Source organism: Podarcis muralis, chromosome 1 (assembly GCF_964188315.1).
Source record: "Podarcis muralis chromosome 1, rPodMur119.hap1.1, whole genome shotgun sequence".
Classification (NCBI taxonomy): Eukaryota; Metazoa; Chordata; class Lepidosauria; order Squamata; family Lacertidae; genus Podarcis; species Podarcis muralis.
The window spans coordinates 43,883,585-43,900,104 of NC_135655.1; the positions used below are offsets into that span (position 1 = coordinate 43,883,585).

Sequence of the window (16,520 nt, forward strand, 5' to 3'; positions counted from 1 at the left end):
TCCACAAGAAGGACTCTCTTCTACTGTCATTCCCCCTTGGTGGCTAGTAGTCATTGATAGTCTTATCTCCCTTGGATTTGTCAAATCCTCTTTTAAATGCAATCAGAGTTGATAGACACCACTACCCCTGGTGGTAGTGGATTCCATCGTTCAGCTTTGTGCTGTGAGAAGGACTTCCTTTTGCCTGTCCTGCACCTTCCTTCAGTTTCATTGGGTGACCCCTGGGGTCTGGTATAAAAAGTTCTCCCTGTCAACATCATGCATGATGTTATGGGCCACCCAAGTCTCTGAGCGTGTGCGATTCCAGGGGTCTTGGCACTTAACCAGGGGTTGCATTCCCTTTGGAATGAGACACACAGCGGAGGCCATGCTGTCTTTATGATATATGGTTTTATTGACATATAAATACAGCCTGAGTCGGGTGGAGCCGGGATTTCCAGCATTCACATCTCAAGAGGTGCTTGCTTCCTACGGAAGCGCAGCATTGGATTCAAAGGCAGCCAGACAGCCATCTCTGTGTCTCTTTGCCCCAGCCTGCTGCAATCAGCCTGAATGGCTTCTGCCCCATTGCTTCTTCTTTTTCTCACAAACCCTTGCCAAATGTGACTTCCCTTTCCGCTTATATCATTGCCCACTATAATCCTGGCAACCTTCCCCTCTGTCCCTGGCATGGTGCCCCCCATCAAGTAAATCAATAAAAATACTTACGGTAACTAACTAACTAAGGGGGGGACGTTCTGCCCCCTCAACACGAAGCCTGCCCCCCAGCATAAATCCTGGCTACACCATGGTCCCTGGCAGAGTCTTCTGCCTTGTGAATGGCTTCTCTTGGTGGGTTAATTACTGGCCATTTCAGCCTTTGTTTCTGAATGGCTTATCCCCAGCCAGCTACGTTGAACCCAGCTGGCTTGTTATTCCTAAACTTATCCCCGCAGTGTGGAGCACAGTTTTTTTTACAAATTTTACAAATTCCAGGAATTATGGGTGCCCCTGTACCCACAAACTCTGGGGCCCGAACACATATAGCAATAATTTTTAAAAGCTGCCGAGCGATAAGTTCTACAGGTGAAGCATTTCCAAGGACAAAAATGCAATGGGGAAAACTTCACCAATAATATTTCTGCTTGCCCCACTTGGGAACATAGCAAGGAAGAAAGAGAGAGGTGTCAGCAGAGTGGGAGAGAAGAAACTTTGCCGCGGTAGTAAGCTGTTGAGGGAGGAACTTGGGGGAAGATGGTTTATAGGGAGAGATGACTTGAACCAAGACAAAGAAGCAGGTCTAGCAAGGGAGAGAGCAAATCAGAAAGTAGGGCTAAAGCCTAGAAAACCACATGATTTGCAGAAAGTGAGAGAAGGAGAAAGTGTGGTGGAGAGAGGTGCAAAGATCTGCTATTATTGAATGAGTCACATCCCATGTAACTGTGATTCTGACGTCTGATTCCTTACTGTTCCATTCCTGTATTTAACTTTAATGAGAAAACACAACCTTCCCCTCCTTTCATTCTTTCCAGAGCTGATGCTTTGGCTTTGTGTTATTTGGGGGAGCTCCCATATCCCACTTTTATCTTCCTCACCCTCACCGTCACCCTCCCCCCCCTCTCACACACACACTATACAGTAGGTTGTGTACAGGCATATATTATTTCAGATGGGAACCCATTATGGAAGTACACTCACTTCATTTCAAACAAATATACAATAACTGTACTCACTGGGTGTAAAGGAAACGTGTTCCTCTACCCCCACCCCAATTTTGTAACAGAAGCATAATTTGTGCAATTCTGGTTGGCTGGCCTTTGTGTCAGTCACAGAGCCACTCCTGCCCTTCCTCAGAGCATGTTGAATGGATATTTAATTAATTTTCTTTCTTTTTCTATCTAGCTGTTTTATTTTACCTGTAAGCAGCTTTGTGTCCCTGACAGGGAAACAGGTGGGGAACCAACCAACCAACCAACCAACCAACCAACCAACCATAATAAAGTGGGAGAAAATGTATAAAATAATTGGGGATTTCCACATGGCAGTTTATTGTGGTCTTGGGGCTGCTCATGCAGCCACACAGAGCTGTCCTCATCAAAACGCCATCCCGTATTATTTCCCCATTTGATCCACACTTGCTAGGCGGTGTCCAATGTCCTTGTTCCATTAGCACAAGGATTAACATTTGCACAACAGAACTCCCACGTGTGCACCCCACACCCTTCCCAAATCTGCTCTGGAGGGTTGGTGAAATCCCCAGAATGAATTTGGCAGGTGGGTGTGGGGAAGTGGGGGAGCCCCATTGCACAAGAGTAAATCCTCACACTGACAGACTTCGTGCCTCTTTGGAGACAAGCCACTTTTTCTGTGGAAAACTGGATAAGTAGAAACAACAGGAGAATCAAGGGGAGGGGTGTAACATTTTGATGTGGCGGATGCTTTGTGGGTGCTAAATCTGCATCTATGGGAAGCAGCAAGCCCCCAATAAACTGCACCGTGGGGGCTCCCTTGAACAAATGCTTCAGCAGAGAACCATGTGTGTCCTCCTTGGAAGAGAGGACCTAGAATGCATGCACCTGCTGCTGTTTCTGTTGGTGTCTTTGTACAGCCACAGTGGCTAATCTAGAACATTCCTTGGCAGAGAATTCTGAGGTGTCCCCATTTCTTTGCTTTCTGACAGTTTCAGGGAATTGCTGTGCAACTGGTGATTGAAGAATATATTGGGGGATCTCACATCTGCTTTCTTTCCCTTAAAAAGTAATCCTGTAGCTGGCTTTGCAAACATGGACGTAGCCAGAATTTTTGTTGGGGGGGGGCAGAACCTTAGTTTCCTATATCTTTTTATTGAATTTTATTGATGGGGGGGTGCAGCTACAGTCACAAAGCTATTGTGTACATTTTCTCAATTTTGAAAATTCTTATTTTCTAGGTGTGTTGTCGTGCTGTTCAACCCCAGGAAAAATAAGCAACATCATATTCTGAATAGTTCCAGGTAAGTGAAACCCAGAACTCTGAGTGGTGGTTTGTCCATTTTTTTGGAAGGAAAATGCAAGAGCCCCTTGAGCAACAAAAATAATAATCAATAATCTTATTATTTATATGCTACCCATCTGACTGGGTTGCCCCAGACACTCTGGTTGACTTCCAACAAAGTAATAAAACACAAAAAACCTCAAACATTAAAAACTTCCCTGGGCTTCAGATGTCTTTTAAAAGTCAGGTCACTGTTTATTTCCTTGACATCTGATGGAAGGGCGTTCTACAGGGCAGGCATGACTGCAGAGAAGGCCCTCTGCCTGCTTCTCTGTAACTTCACTTCTCGCAGTGAGGGAACTGCCAGAAGGCCCTCAGCGCTGGATCTCAGTGTCTGGGCTGAATGCTGGGGGTGGAGAAACTTCTTAAGGTATACAGAGCCAAAGCTGTTTAGGGCTTTAAAGGTCAGCACCAGCACTTCTGGATTAGTTGTAGTTTTTGAGTCCCCTTCAAAGGCAGCCCAATACAGAGCACATTGAAGTAGTCCAAGAGGAAGATAACCAGCACATGTGCCACTCTGGTGAGACAGTGCACAGGCCAGTAGGGTTTTGGCCGTAACAGATGGAGCTGGTAGACAACTGCCCTGGATACAGAATTGACATGTGCCTCCACAAACAGCTGTGAGTCCAAAATGACTATGTACCTGGTCCTTCAGGTGCACAGTTACCCTATTCAGGACCAGGGAGTCCCCCACACCTGCCTACTCCCTATCCCCCAAAACAGTACAGAGAAGTTTAAATGACTTCTTACCTGATACCAATAGTTTTAAATTGTTCAAGGTTCCTCAGCAGGTATAGGTGTTAAGAACAGCACCAAAAAAAAACAACCCGTTAACAGAATATGTTCTTACTTGTCCAGGCTATACTGCTGTTTCTGTCATAATGTGTTATGAAATTATCCAGGCTGTTGTTCTGGATAGAACCCCTCTTTCCTCTGGGCATGGCTCCTTATCAGATTAACGGCTCAAATAAAGTTAGTTGGCAAAGTATCCGGGAGAGAGAGAGACTATCGGCTTCACATGGATGCATAAGGAATTCTTCCATGTTTATTTTGCATACCCATACCTGCAGCCAAACCTTAAAGCATGAAAAGCTTTAAAAGCCACAATTTGTTCTAGTATGTCGTATCTCTTCAGCATCTCACTGATTCAGAGCGCAACGTTTGGAATTACTTAACACTGTTAAGCTCACCTGGCAAAGACTGTCTTGGCTATGTTTTCATTCACACAAACCCACTTACATGTTTGTGTGGGAGTTGAAAATTCATCAACTCTTCACCCAGTGTCAGTACTGTTTCACAATAAGCTCTCCTCTCTTTACACAGAAAAACTATTACAGCCCTTGCTTTTTCTCCTGATGGAAAATACCTGGTTACTGGAGAGGTAAGTGACGGCCTGAATGCTTACATAGGAAGCTGATAGGCCTCATGGTCCAGAGATACAAATGCCTCCTTCTCACAACTATCCCAACAGACTAAAAAGGCTGGATTTGAGTGAGGCATTTTCCTGTCCTCCCAGATTGAAGAAGAGGGCCCTGGCTCCATTAAAGAGTTGCCTGATGGGAGTGAGGGTTGCATGGGGAATAGCTAGTATGGATGGGTGCTTTCTAAATCTTTCAGAGCAGGGAAGATTTGCATTTTGAGAGCAAACTGCTTCTCTCCCAGTAAATGCTGGAAGATTCTAGAGTTGGAGGAACTGTGTGAGCATCCATAATGTGTGACTGGGATCTGGGAAGAGCCATTGTTTAGTGGCAGATCACATTTTTCACCTATAGGAGGTTCTGTCTTACAGGATAAGATTATAGGATCTTAGATGGAAACCCTGGAAAATACCTCTCCGATGGTGGAGATCTACTGTTCCCTAGAATCGTATTTTGACCCAGATGTCCTGTTAGTCTGACTCAGTATAAGGCGGCTCCTTATCTTATTAGGAAAATATGTCCATGTGTTTAGATAAAAAAGGGATAAGTATCCCCCTCTCTCCCAAGAGTGGGGGAATAGGAGGGGTGTTTTACATTGAGAATGTATGATTATCTGATTAAAAGATCCATAAGGGAACTCTTAATTTGCCAGCGTGTTACGATTTGGCCAAAGCATTTAAAGAGGAAACCCGCATGAGCTCAGTTGCTTATCTGGTCTCAGTAGGTTTGCTTTTAAAACTATTTTCTAGGGAGCGAGGATCAGATGTTTGGACAAATGAAAGCACAGATTGGATTTGCAGGGTGGGAGTTAGCTGAGGGCCCTAAACATGCCTCACCCGACCCCTTATTCGTTCAAGGGAGAAAGCAGAGGAAGTCGACCAAAGGTCCCTATTGCTGCTTTCCTCCTTGGATTTCACCCCTCAGGATACAAAGAGAACAACGTTAACAGTCTTACTTAATTTTTTTAAGAGAGGAAAGGAAAGCACATTTGGAAGGAAGCCTTGAGAATAGTGACAAAGATCCTGGTGCCTGTGGCTTTGGCTGGGTTTAGTTGCTGGCAGAAAGTTTTTCCCTTTGAGAGATGCATAAAAGGAGGACAAAGATGACTGCATTCGGTTTCTAATGCAGACCAGATACACAATGCTCATACTGTAAGTGTAATGAAGCCTGAATTGATGGATGCTGGAAGCCCACAAAAATGTTGACTGTCCTCTTCTTGTCCATGTTGGATGGCTGCCAGAGATGTCTTCTGAGGCGGATTCCCATTGGGCCCTGCACACAAACTTTTTTTTTTTAAATTACCCCAGATGCCTTGGACTTTAAATATCAAATTTAAGAGATGATTACCTCCCCACACTGCAAAAAGACAAGTAATAATTAATGAAATAATTAGTGAAATGTTCTTTCTCCCTCTTCTTCTACTGAACCTCTCCAGAGCAGGAACCATCTCTACCAACTTTCTCCATTGATGTTCATAATGTTAGAAACCTCCTGTGTAATAATAACTATAGGTGGAAACTATAGTGCTTCAGTAATAAAAAAGTTCTGTCAGAGCAAGCATTTCTGCTCTCCAGATGGAACAATCTCAGCCCTCCTCCCACATTGCACTGTTCTGCTGGTGGTAGTCTGGCCTGTCTGCACCTGTGCGTGAAAATAAAATGTGAGACATGAGAGATCTTTCCTACATCTGGTGGGAAGAACGTGTGTGTGTGTGTGTGTGTGTGTGTGTGTGTGTGTGTGTGTGTAGAAATCTCAGCTTTATTTTACTATATATAAATATTTATAAAGCACAATTTCCTAAAAATGCAAGAAGGCGGTCTACCCCATGCAAAAATTACAACAATAAATCATCAACAAAACACCAATAAAAACATCCATTAATACTAGTAGGCTAAAGGAAAACTCACATTTCAAAGGCCTGTCTAAATAACACTGTTTTTTGGTGATGTCTAAAAGAAGGCAGGGATAATTCGTGATGTTTAACAGAAGGCAGGGATAATTCGTGCCAGAGCTTCTGGCAGGGAGTTTCACAGGCCAGGGCCTGCCGCACAGAAGAATCGGTCCCATGTAAATTATGACCGAACCTTAGGGTCATGGGGAATCACAGTAAGTGCCCCATCAAAGAATCTCAGTGATCAAGATGGAGCATAAGAGATCAGGTTGTCCTTAAGGTACTTTGGCCCCAAGTTGTTTAGAACACAAGAACCTTGAAGCTGACCCAGTAGCGACTGGCAAACAGTGCAGCTCTCTTTGTAGAGGAATGACGTGTTGCCAGTATGCGTGAAGATAGCTTGAAATGTAATAGGTAGGTTGTTATTTAATGGAGAAGCTAGGCCATTGTGCTAGGTACATGTTTGTTTGGTTTTTTAATATACGTATATATAAAGATACAGGCATTTTATTCTTCGACAGCTCTCTGCACCTGAGACTTCCCCTTACCTGCACAATATCAAGAGGCTCAGTTAACCCTGGCTAGAAAAAGGCTCTTCTTTGGTTGCCATGGTGATGTCACCTAGAAGGCCACCTTTTTGCAGGCTTTTGTAAAATCATGAGGAAGCTGTTGAGTAGGAGTTGCCTGTCGCGCTTGTACTTCTCTATATTTCACTTTAAAATAAAGTGCTTCATTTTTGTTGCAGTACTAGAGAAAGGTGTTAATGGAACAAAAGAAGGGTTCTTTTAAAAAAACAACAACAGCAAAGCCCGTTCCTGTTCACCATTCATTCTTAACCAAAATAATATGGTCACTTATGGGGCTAATTTAACTATGTTCTTCATATTATTTCTTAATTTTCTTTACAGATTGCTGCAGTTAGCATAAATTTCTCCCTCCTTTAGGAGTTTTCATGAGTGTCCCCTCTCCTAAAGGGTTGTGAAAGAATACTTTGTCTCTATCTATATCTATCTATATTCTTGCTAACAGTCTCAAATAACTCAAAAAGGTTAGTGTTACAGGACTTAACCTTGCAGAACCTATGCTGACTCTTGGGAATTATATGCTTGGGAATTATACTCGTAATAATACTTTCTGCTAGTTTTCCCAGAACAGACGTTAAGCTAACCACACTGTAATTTCCAGTATCCCCTCTGTATTCCTTCATAAGAATTGGTGTTTTTAGCGCTGCAAATCATCCTTTATAGAGTAAAAAATAAATAAATCATATTTTTAGCTGAAGATTTCTGTGCAGAAATGCACATTTGACTCATCATGCACACTGCAAAGTGTATTTAATTTATATGTAGGTGGATGCATCGCCACTGGCTTTAAGGTTTGTATTAAGTGCCTCTGTTCATTGCCATTGTTGTTTCTCGTTTCCAGAGTGGGCACATGCCTGCTGTTCGAGTATGGGATGTTGCTGAACGGACTCAGGTGGCTGAACTTCACGAACATAAGTATGGTGTGGCGTGTGTGGCGTTCTCCCCGAGCTCCAAGTACATTGTGTCTGTGGGTTACCAACATGACATGATAGTCAATGTATGGTCATGGAAGGTAAAACTATAAGAAGATTCTTTTTAGTATTCACATTAGCAGAAGTGGAATCTGTGGGTAGTGGTGGTGGGGTTAGATTAATTTTTGGAATAAGCATGCTAAAGTCTGGTAGCAGCCTCATTGGAAAGAAAATGGCCCACCTATCTTCACTACTTCCTCTCCTTTTTATCTAATGTCACACAATGGAATATCACAGCAGGCTCTTCCTTTTCCATACTTTAGACTGGAACATAGATGGACCAGTGATCTGGCTTATACCAAGTCACAGAATTTTTCCATCTGACTAGCAGCAGCTCCCGAGAGTTTCAGACAGGGACATTCTCAGCTCTATTTGGGCATATCAAGGATTGAATTTAGGAATGTCTTCACACAAAGCAGATGCTCTACCCTTGAGCCAGGGTACTACTTTCATAAGATGAAAGAGCACGTTTACTATGTTTTAGATAACTATTTTATTTCCTTTGTCTGCAAATAGTTTTATTGAATTTTGTGTACACACACACACACACACACACACACACACACACACACAGGCAAACAAGAACCAGTGCATTAATATCTTTGTCAGATACCTATTTTATTTTTCAAAAGGTGATACTCATTCTGGGTTCTTTGGTAGCAAAGTGGTGTGTGTGTGTGTGTGTGTGTGTGTGTGTGTGTGTGTCTCCTCCCAAGGTCTTTAAATTATTTTTGCTCCCTGTGATATCCAGAAACGCTTTTTTACAATTGTTATTGCTGATAGCAAAAGTTGCTTCTCCAGGGAGAGAGAATCCTTTGATCGGATGAATAAATAAACTGGCATTTTTTGTTTAAACAAGAGTGTACTTTATTTCCTGAAAAAGTTGATATGCATTCAGCTTTCTTGTTTACATGTGGGAATTCATGCATAAGATGTTTAACACAAGGAAGACAAGAATGCCTTTTTTGTGCCAAGCTAATACAAACTAGACTGTTTGAGAGGCGAGGGGGCAATAACCTGCTTATTTAGTTTTTATGTGTATAGCCTGCTCTTCAGCATGTTATGTTAGCCATGTTCAAGGATTTGACTTTGGGCTATTTTGCCATGTAAGATGTTTCACTATGTCTTACCTATCCGCGTTAATCCACTTGTTTCAAAATATTTTATTCTGATAGGTCAGATTTAGTCATAAGCAAATCCGCCCCCCCCCTGCCATGAATTTTGATAACCAGGCATGTGAATACATCTCCTGGCTATATCTATTTAAGGTCCTAATCAGAATTTTTTTTCTGGGCTAGTGAGAGTTTATGTTTGTGTGTGGTGATAGACTAGGCAAAACTCTTCCCTTGGTAACTTAGTTACCTGCAGATGCTCCATGAAGATACCAAATCAAGTGGGAGTCTAATGCGCACATTTCTTCCCCTTCCAGAAAAGGGGAGATTGAGAATGCTGTCAGCTTTATCATCTTGAAATTAGTTTCTGTAAAAGCCTTCTATCTATGTTTATCATGGTATAAAGGAAAGTGTGCCCAGACAGAGTACATACTGAGCTTAAAACACATATTACTACAGTTTTATTATGTGAAAGCTGAAATAGCAGTGTTATAAGCAAGGCTTGGAGCCAACCAAAGATGCTATAAATTTTATGTCTTAGAATCATAGAACCATAGAGGCTTTGTCAGTTACTAGATGCTGCAGCGACCTGGACGTTTTCTATCGTGTGTGTCTGGAAGATATGTGTTATATTTGTGGTAAAATACACACCTGGGTGGTGCTGTGGGTTAAACCACAGAGCCTAGGTCTTGCCGATCAGAAGGTCGGCGGTTCGAATCCCCACGACAGGGTGAGCTTTCGTTGCTCGGTCCCAGCTCCTGCCAACCTAAGCAGTTCGAAAGCACTTCAAGTGCAAGTAGATAAATAGGTACCACTCCGGTGGGAAGGTAAACGGTGTTTCCATGCGCTGCTGTGGTTCGCCAGAAGCGGCTTAGACATGCTGGCCACATGACCCAGAAACTGTACGCTGACACCCTCGGCCAATAAAACGAGATGAGCGCCGCAACCCCAGAGTCTGTCACGACTGGACCTAATGGTCAGGGGTCCCTTTACCTTTACCTTATACATCTGGGTACTTTTAAATGTAGCCATGCACAGCATTATCTTAGAAAGGAAGAATGGTGGTGTCCCTTAGCCTAAATGTATGGTATCCCAAGGTAGGGATGAGTATGTGCTGATGACTCAAGCTACAGAACTCTTGCTGTTTAAATGTGTCATTTTATGCTTAGGGATGAGGTGGGGGTTGAAGGGCACAACCTATGTCTGTCTGCATACCTTATAGACACATAAATGTGCATATTAGGTATGTAGCCAACTAAGTCATACTCATGTGTAGAACCACTGAAATCAATGGATTTTTCTTAGCCGTCTCTATTGATTTCAGTGGGTTTACTTTTGATTATAATTCAGTCAGATGCAGCCCTATGTGTCCAAAGGGGAACTCTGCAACAAAAAGGAGGTCCCCAGTTGCTTGTGGGCTCTTTGCTGAGAGTACACTGAGCACATGAAGGGGAAAGGGAAGATGGTTGTTTCTGCCCCTCTGCCCTTCTGTCTTTGCACCCCATTTCTGCAAGTGAAGTACAAATCTGTGATTTGTCACTCACGACTTACATTTGCAAATGGAACCTCTTTGGTCAGCAAGAGATTTGATTTGCTTGAACATTTTCTTTCCAGAAAAACATTGTTGTAGCAGCCAATAAGGTCTCAAGCAAAGTGACAGCAGTGTCATTCTCTGAGGATTGCAGCTACTTTGTCACAGCTGGAAACCGGCACATCAAATTTTGGTACCTGGATGACAGCAAAACCTCAAAGGTGAGAGGCACAAATGAGAAACTGCATATATGCGGGTGATGGGAAGGAACTGTTGAGATGGGGAGAGAGGATGCATTTTCTACAGAAGGTTTTGCTTTGCTTGGCTGATGGCTTGGCATGCCCTAAACAATTTTGGAAATACAGATAATCTGTTGTGCATTTTATTGATGATATTGGCCATGGAAAAATAAAAAGCTTTATCCTATAATATTCACTGAGTGCATCTGAGAAGTTCTCTTCAGAACATTTTTAATTATTTCTTTTTTATGAGAAGCAACATAGTAGATTTATAAAAGCAGTGTTCAGCTATTTTGTAAATATTTTCATTTTGAAAACAGAGGCTACCTTCATGCTTTCAATTTTCTCAATAAAACATGTTGTTCAACATTTTCCTGCATTTTATTACACCAGTTCATAACCAGTGGGACCCTCTTCTCTATAAATTGATAGTCAATCTGCCTTCCTTCTCTTACTCTGACTATGTTTTTGCTAGTTTTATCATTTGGACAGCGTCCCATATTCTCAAAATTCAGTCTTGTAATGGGGTGTTGATTTCCTCCTGACTTGGAACTGATTGCGGCATAGACTGCTATCAGAAAGTGTGTTATCATTGTCCTGTCTTCTAGCAAAACATGATTTTAGAATATATCCCAATAATACAACTGGTGGACTTATTTGTAGCACATGCCCTGTTCAAAGCATTTATGCTCACCAACGTACAGCAATCTTCTAACATATTTTTCTCTTTTGTACCAGGTGAATGCTACAGTTCCTTTGCTCGGACGTTCCGGTTTGCTTGGGGAACTAAGGAACAACTTCTTCACAGATGTGGCATGCGGCAGGGGCAAAAAAGCAGACAGCACTTTCTGTATCACTTCCTCAGGTCTCTTGTGTGAATTCAACGAGAAGAGGCTGCTGGACAAGTGGGTGGAGCTGAGAGTAAGTTCAGAAGCTGGAACTCTTGGTTGATGATGATGGGAATGCACTAAGCCCACAAGCTGTGGTCCTGGGAGCTGGGGCACGCTTGGTCTGAAGGCATGCTATGCAGGAACCTTGATGAAGTTAACCAGGTCTAGGTTTGGCCTGGAAGGAGTCTGCCTGGGAGCCTTATATATGGAAGAAAGGATGTTTTGATTATGTTTCTAGATATGTTGTAGCCACCCAGAAGGGCTGGGGAAACCCAGCCAGATGGACAGGATACAAATAATAAAATTATTATTATTACAGTGGTGCCTCGCAAGATGAAAAGAATCCGTTCCGCGATTCTCTTCGTCTAGCTGTTTTTTCGTCTTGCGAAGCAACCCCATTAGCGGCTAAGCGGATTAGCGCTATTAGCGATTTAGCGGCTTAGCGGCTATTAAAGGCTTAGTGGCTAAGCTGTTAAAAGGCTATTAACGGCTTAGCGGCTTAGAAAAAGGGGGGGGAAGCGGGGGAAAATGGCAAGACTCGCAAGACATTTTCGTCTTGCGAAGCAAGCCCATAGGGAAATTCGTTTTGCGAAGCGCCTCCGAAACGGAAAACCCTTTCGTCTAGCGGGTTTTCCATCTTGCGAGGCATTCGTCTTGCGGGGCACCACTGTATTATTATTATTATTATTATTATTTTGTAAACAAACAAACAAACCCTGCAAATGACTAGTGAGGTCTAAAATGACACTTGCCCTAGTGGAAAGGGGATAGGTACAATTGAAAGGGGTATGTGGGCATGGGTGCGGAAATGCCCTTTCTCCTTGCCTCCCATACTACTGCAGCCCACCTTCCCAGATTTCTCCTACCTGGGCTCAGATAGGAATGAGCCTAGCTGGGAGAAAAAACACACACTTGGGGGAAAGCAAGTGCTTAGGGGTGGGTTCAGTGCCCCTTCTCCACTCACCTGCCCTTTGGCCCTTCTACAGTTTTCAGGGGGGTTTTTTGTATCTCTACCTTCTATGTTACAAAAAAATAGGGCACCACCAGGATTTCAAGTTTGTTGTCAGAGGGTTCATTTACACCTCCCAGTAAAGTGCACTTTTTATTGGTCCATTTTGAAAGTCGTCTGTAGTTTGGGACTGAGATATATTCATGAAGTGTTTGGATATATCTATATATTTAGCATTTGGACAATTGTTTTCTGCAGAGAGCCACTTGAAAGCCTCTGTCACCCAGGCATGGTGGTGTCCTAAAATAAGACCCCAACTGTGCCGTCTGGGGAGACTCTGTGAATATTGCATGAGAATTGTCTTGAACAGCATTTTTAGCAGCTCATTACTGCATTTCCTTCTCTAGCAAAAACTAATGTATACACGCTTAAGGACTTTAAGTAAAAGTGATTTTAGAATATTTATTCCATGCAGCCTCACATTAGTGCTACAGTTCAGATGAGTAACTGAATCTGAAAAATGCTGATTTGCAGAAGCCCTAGTAGTTGTGACCGACCTGCATTACAAACTGAATTAGAATAACAGAATCATAGAATTGTACGGTTGTAATTGTGCAAGATGCCTTTTCTGTCTACAAAGAGGTAATAACTAGATCTGTGATAAAGAGACACCTAGACAGCTTGATGCTGAACCGCACTAAAAACTTGCTCTCCCTTGTAGTATGGTAAAACACAAAGGTTTGCATGTGTGTGTGATTACTTTTTTTAAACAGGAGCCTCACTCTCCAAGTTGAATGTCTCTCTTTCTCTCTCCTCCTTTCCTTCCTTTCTGCACTGAAATCACCTTTTCTCTTTTACTTAGAACACAGACAGCTTCACAGTAAGTCAGAATGGCATCGTTGCCTCCAGCACCCCACTTCCACACCATGCCTCCCATTTGTTGTCATATTTTGCGATGGTGCAAATCGTAATAGCGGGGGGAATATTTAGTGGAATAGGACAAAGTCTAAGCCAGAAAGTGTGTTTTGGCAGGGTTCATTTCCCCTCCTGATGCAGGGGAATATTGCCCCAGTATGGTGCGTAAATAATTGTTGTGTGACTTGCAGGAGGGAAAGGACCTGCTAGGAAAGGACATTCGCTTTCTTTTCATTTGGTGGCTTCATCTCATATTACTCACTTTCTTCACTTTCGTCCCTCTTTGTCCCCACCACCCTGATTTCCTTCTACCTCGTCATTCTTTTAATGTGGTGCTTTTTTAAGGAATGTGCTGCTCATGTGGGTGTCTTGTGTCCTCAGACCACTGTGGCAAACTGCATCTCTGTGAACCATGATTACATCTTCTGTGGCTGTGCGGATGGCACGGTGCGGATTTTTAACCCTTTGAACCTTCACTTTGTGACTACGCTCCCCAAGCCACACTTCCTGGGGACGGATATTGCCAGTGTCACGGAAGCCAGGTAGGAAAAGGGAGAGGCCCACGAGCCTCTTTTGACATAACAAAATCTGTGATCTTGTACGATGTCTCAAAGTCATGGCAAGAGTGCCTGCTTGGTGTTTCAGCTTTTCAGTCTGTATTGAAAGTGAAGGTGGGCCCATAGCTCAGCAGTAGGACATATGCATTGCATGTAGAAGGATCCAGGTTTGATATGTGGCATCTTCAGAGTTCCCTGCTTTGGAAAAGTGCTGCTCAAGTGCATTCATAGTCCTGGGATAGGCAGGCAAATAGTCTGACCAGGTACAAGGTAGTTTTGTGCATTAATATGACTAAGCAGCTGTACTTGTTTACAGTGACCTACAAATTTGACTTCTCCCATCTTCCTTCTAAAGCAGTTCCTTCTGTGCCTTTACACCCAAATCTTGTCTTGTAGTATTCTCTCCCTTCCTGTGCCCCAGTCTCAATCTGCCATCGTCCTAGTAGGCTTTGGGGAGTTTAAGTAGGCAGAATGCGCTTGCCTTGGACTCTTTATCATTGGATAGTTGGAGCTATGCATTGGTATGCACACACACAGAGCATTCTTTTGTTGCCCTTCCAAGTATTTTAATTAAATATGCATTTCTCTAGAAACAAACTTGATGCAAAGAAGCATTCCTTGTTCAGCCTCTCCATGCCTGTGTGCAGCATCTTTTAATATCTTGCTAGCTGGAGTTGCTAGACCATTAGCATGTTGCTGCCCTGTTAGCCAGAGAGTCCCTTGATTGCCTGCATTTTGCAGGAGAGATTCAAGCACATACCAGGAAATCTGGGTTTGCACAATTCAAGTGAATTCAAGTGTTCTGTCATCTTAGCACAACAAATCCAAATTAAAAAAGAAACTGACTTTTTGCAGTTAGGAGACTAATAGTGAAATGCATTGAAAAGTGTAGGATGAATGAATTATTAACAGGAAAATGTGTAAACATCCCACAAGGAAATTGGGATGAATGCAGGATGACTGTTGATTTGTAGTAAAATGAATGAGAACAAATTCTCAATGAAGACCAGATACGATCTTGCTCTGGGCAAGCAAATCAGGTTGAGTGCTCAATAAACTGGTTCTCTAGAATAGCCCAGAATGACAGAAAAAAATACAAATGCGCAAGGCAAGTTCCTTTTCAATGCACTGGCTCTTGGGTCTGAAAAGACCAACTACCCTGCAGATTAAAAAGTGATACGCCCTGTCCAGCTGTAGCCGAGAAAGCCATGACTGTGCATACTCCCATCTCTTGGCCACATTAATAGTTCACGTGTTTGGATTACAGTTTTGCTCAGAATGCAGCCTTGAGCAGCTAATGAGAGCTGCATCCTAAAACTGCAATGATTTGAAATGGGAAGCTGGGCATCAAACGCGGAGTCTGTTTGTTCCGTTTCTGAAAGCCTCGTGTTGTTGGAGCACTCGGCCAGCGATACACTGTGCTGGCTCTTTTTTCCTCCAGAAGCAATTTCTGCCAGTCCCATGCCTTTAATTTCTCTCTGAGCAGTCAAAATTACGTGGCTCCTAAAAGTATGGAGCTTGGGAGCTGATCACAAACATAGCTGCATGCATATTTTTTTCTTCATTTGAAAGGAAGCTGAAAGCCACAGACATCATTAAAACCATTTCATGCAATAGGTTCTTTGTGGGATGCTTGTCTTGAGCCCTTCTGACAGCCCACGCTTCATTAATTACTTGGCTTTCAGTACAATCTCTGTTACATTCTTTGGTCTGCTAGTTCTCAAAATCTGACCCTTTCAGTTGCCCTAGCGCCGTTTATCTTTTTTTAAAAAAACCAACATCATATTATTTATTTGATATTCTCTGCATTTCAGTTGCTGTTCTAGATGTGTGAATGCTACTATAAGGGTCTGTTGCTGCTCTATCCCCACCCCCTAGGGAAATGTACATGCAGCAGTTTCTTCAAAATCTGATGAGATTCTGAGATAGGGACCATACAATGAATAATAGCACTAAGCAATCAGTGTAGATTGGTAACTTATTTAGAGCTTGAAGGTTTCTACCCCTCAGTTTTCCTGGTCTGCTATTTTTCCTGTTTTTCCACTCAACCTGTTTGCATATAGGGGCATCACCATAAGGTGACACTTTTTACAGGGTAACTTAAGCCAAGTCCCTGCCCTGAGGAACTTACAAACTAAATGTTGCTAGTGGACTGTTGGTAGAGGGAGGAGAAAAAGGGAAGAGGAAAGAGTCATAGGAGAATATATTCAAATGTGGACACCTTGTAAGCAGCCATGTCCGTGGAGTAAGAATGGTGGTGGCAGATTCCAGATGATTAGAATCATAGAATCATAGAATCATAGAATCATAGAGTTGGAAGAGACCACAAGGGCCATCGAGTCCAACCCCCTGCCAAGCAGGAAACACCATCAGAGCACTCCTGACATATGGTTGTCAAGCCTCTGCTTAAAGACCTCCAAAGAAGGAGACTCCACCACACTCCTTGGCAGC

General features: G+C 42.9%; 1 protein-coding gene across 6 annotated transcripts in view; it reads left to right on the forward strand.

Annotated features, from left to right (window-relative positions):
- Positions 1–16,520, forward strand: part of MAPKBP1 (mitogen-activated protein kinase binding protein 1) — a 124,394-nt gene that overhangs the window by 66,126 nt on the left and 41,748 nt on the right. For 4 of the 6 annotated variants that reach the window (XM_077927143.1, XM_028723616.2, XM_028723609.2 and 1 more), the window contains exons 4-10: positions 2,909–2,971; positions 4,336–4,393; positions 7,747–7,917; positions 10,603–10,740; positions 11,497–11,679; positions 13,460–13,477; positions 13,894–14,054. In XM_077927143.1, coding sequence (XP_077783269.1) covers positions 2,909–2,971; positions 4,336–4,393; positions 7,747–7,917; positions 10,603–10,740; positions 11,497–11,679; positions 13,460–13,477; positions 13,894–14,054 — 792 coding nt within the window. The remainder of the gene's footprint in view (positions 1–2,908; positions 2,972–4,335; positions 4,394–7,746; positions 7,918–10,602; positions 10,741–11,496; positions 11,680–13,459; positions 13,478–13,893; positions 14,055–16,520) is intronic. The other 2 variants (XM_028723573.2, XM_028723581.2) reach the window with 1 other exon arrangement.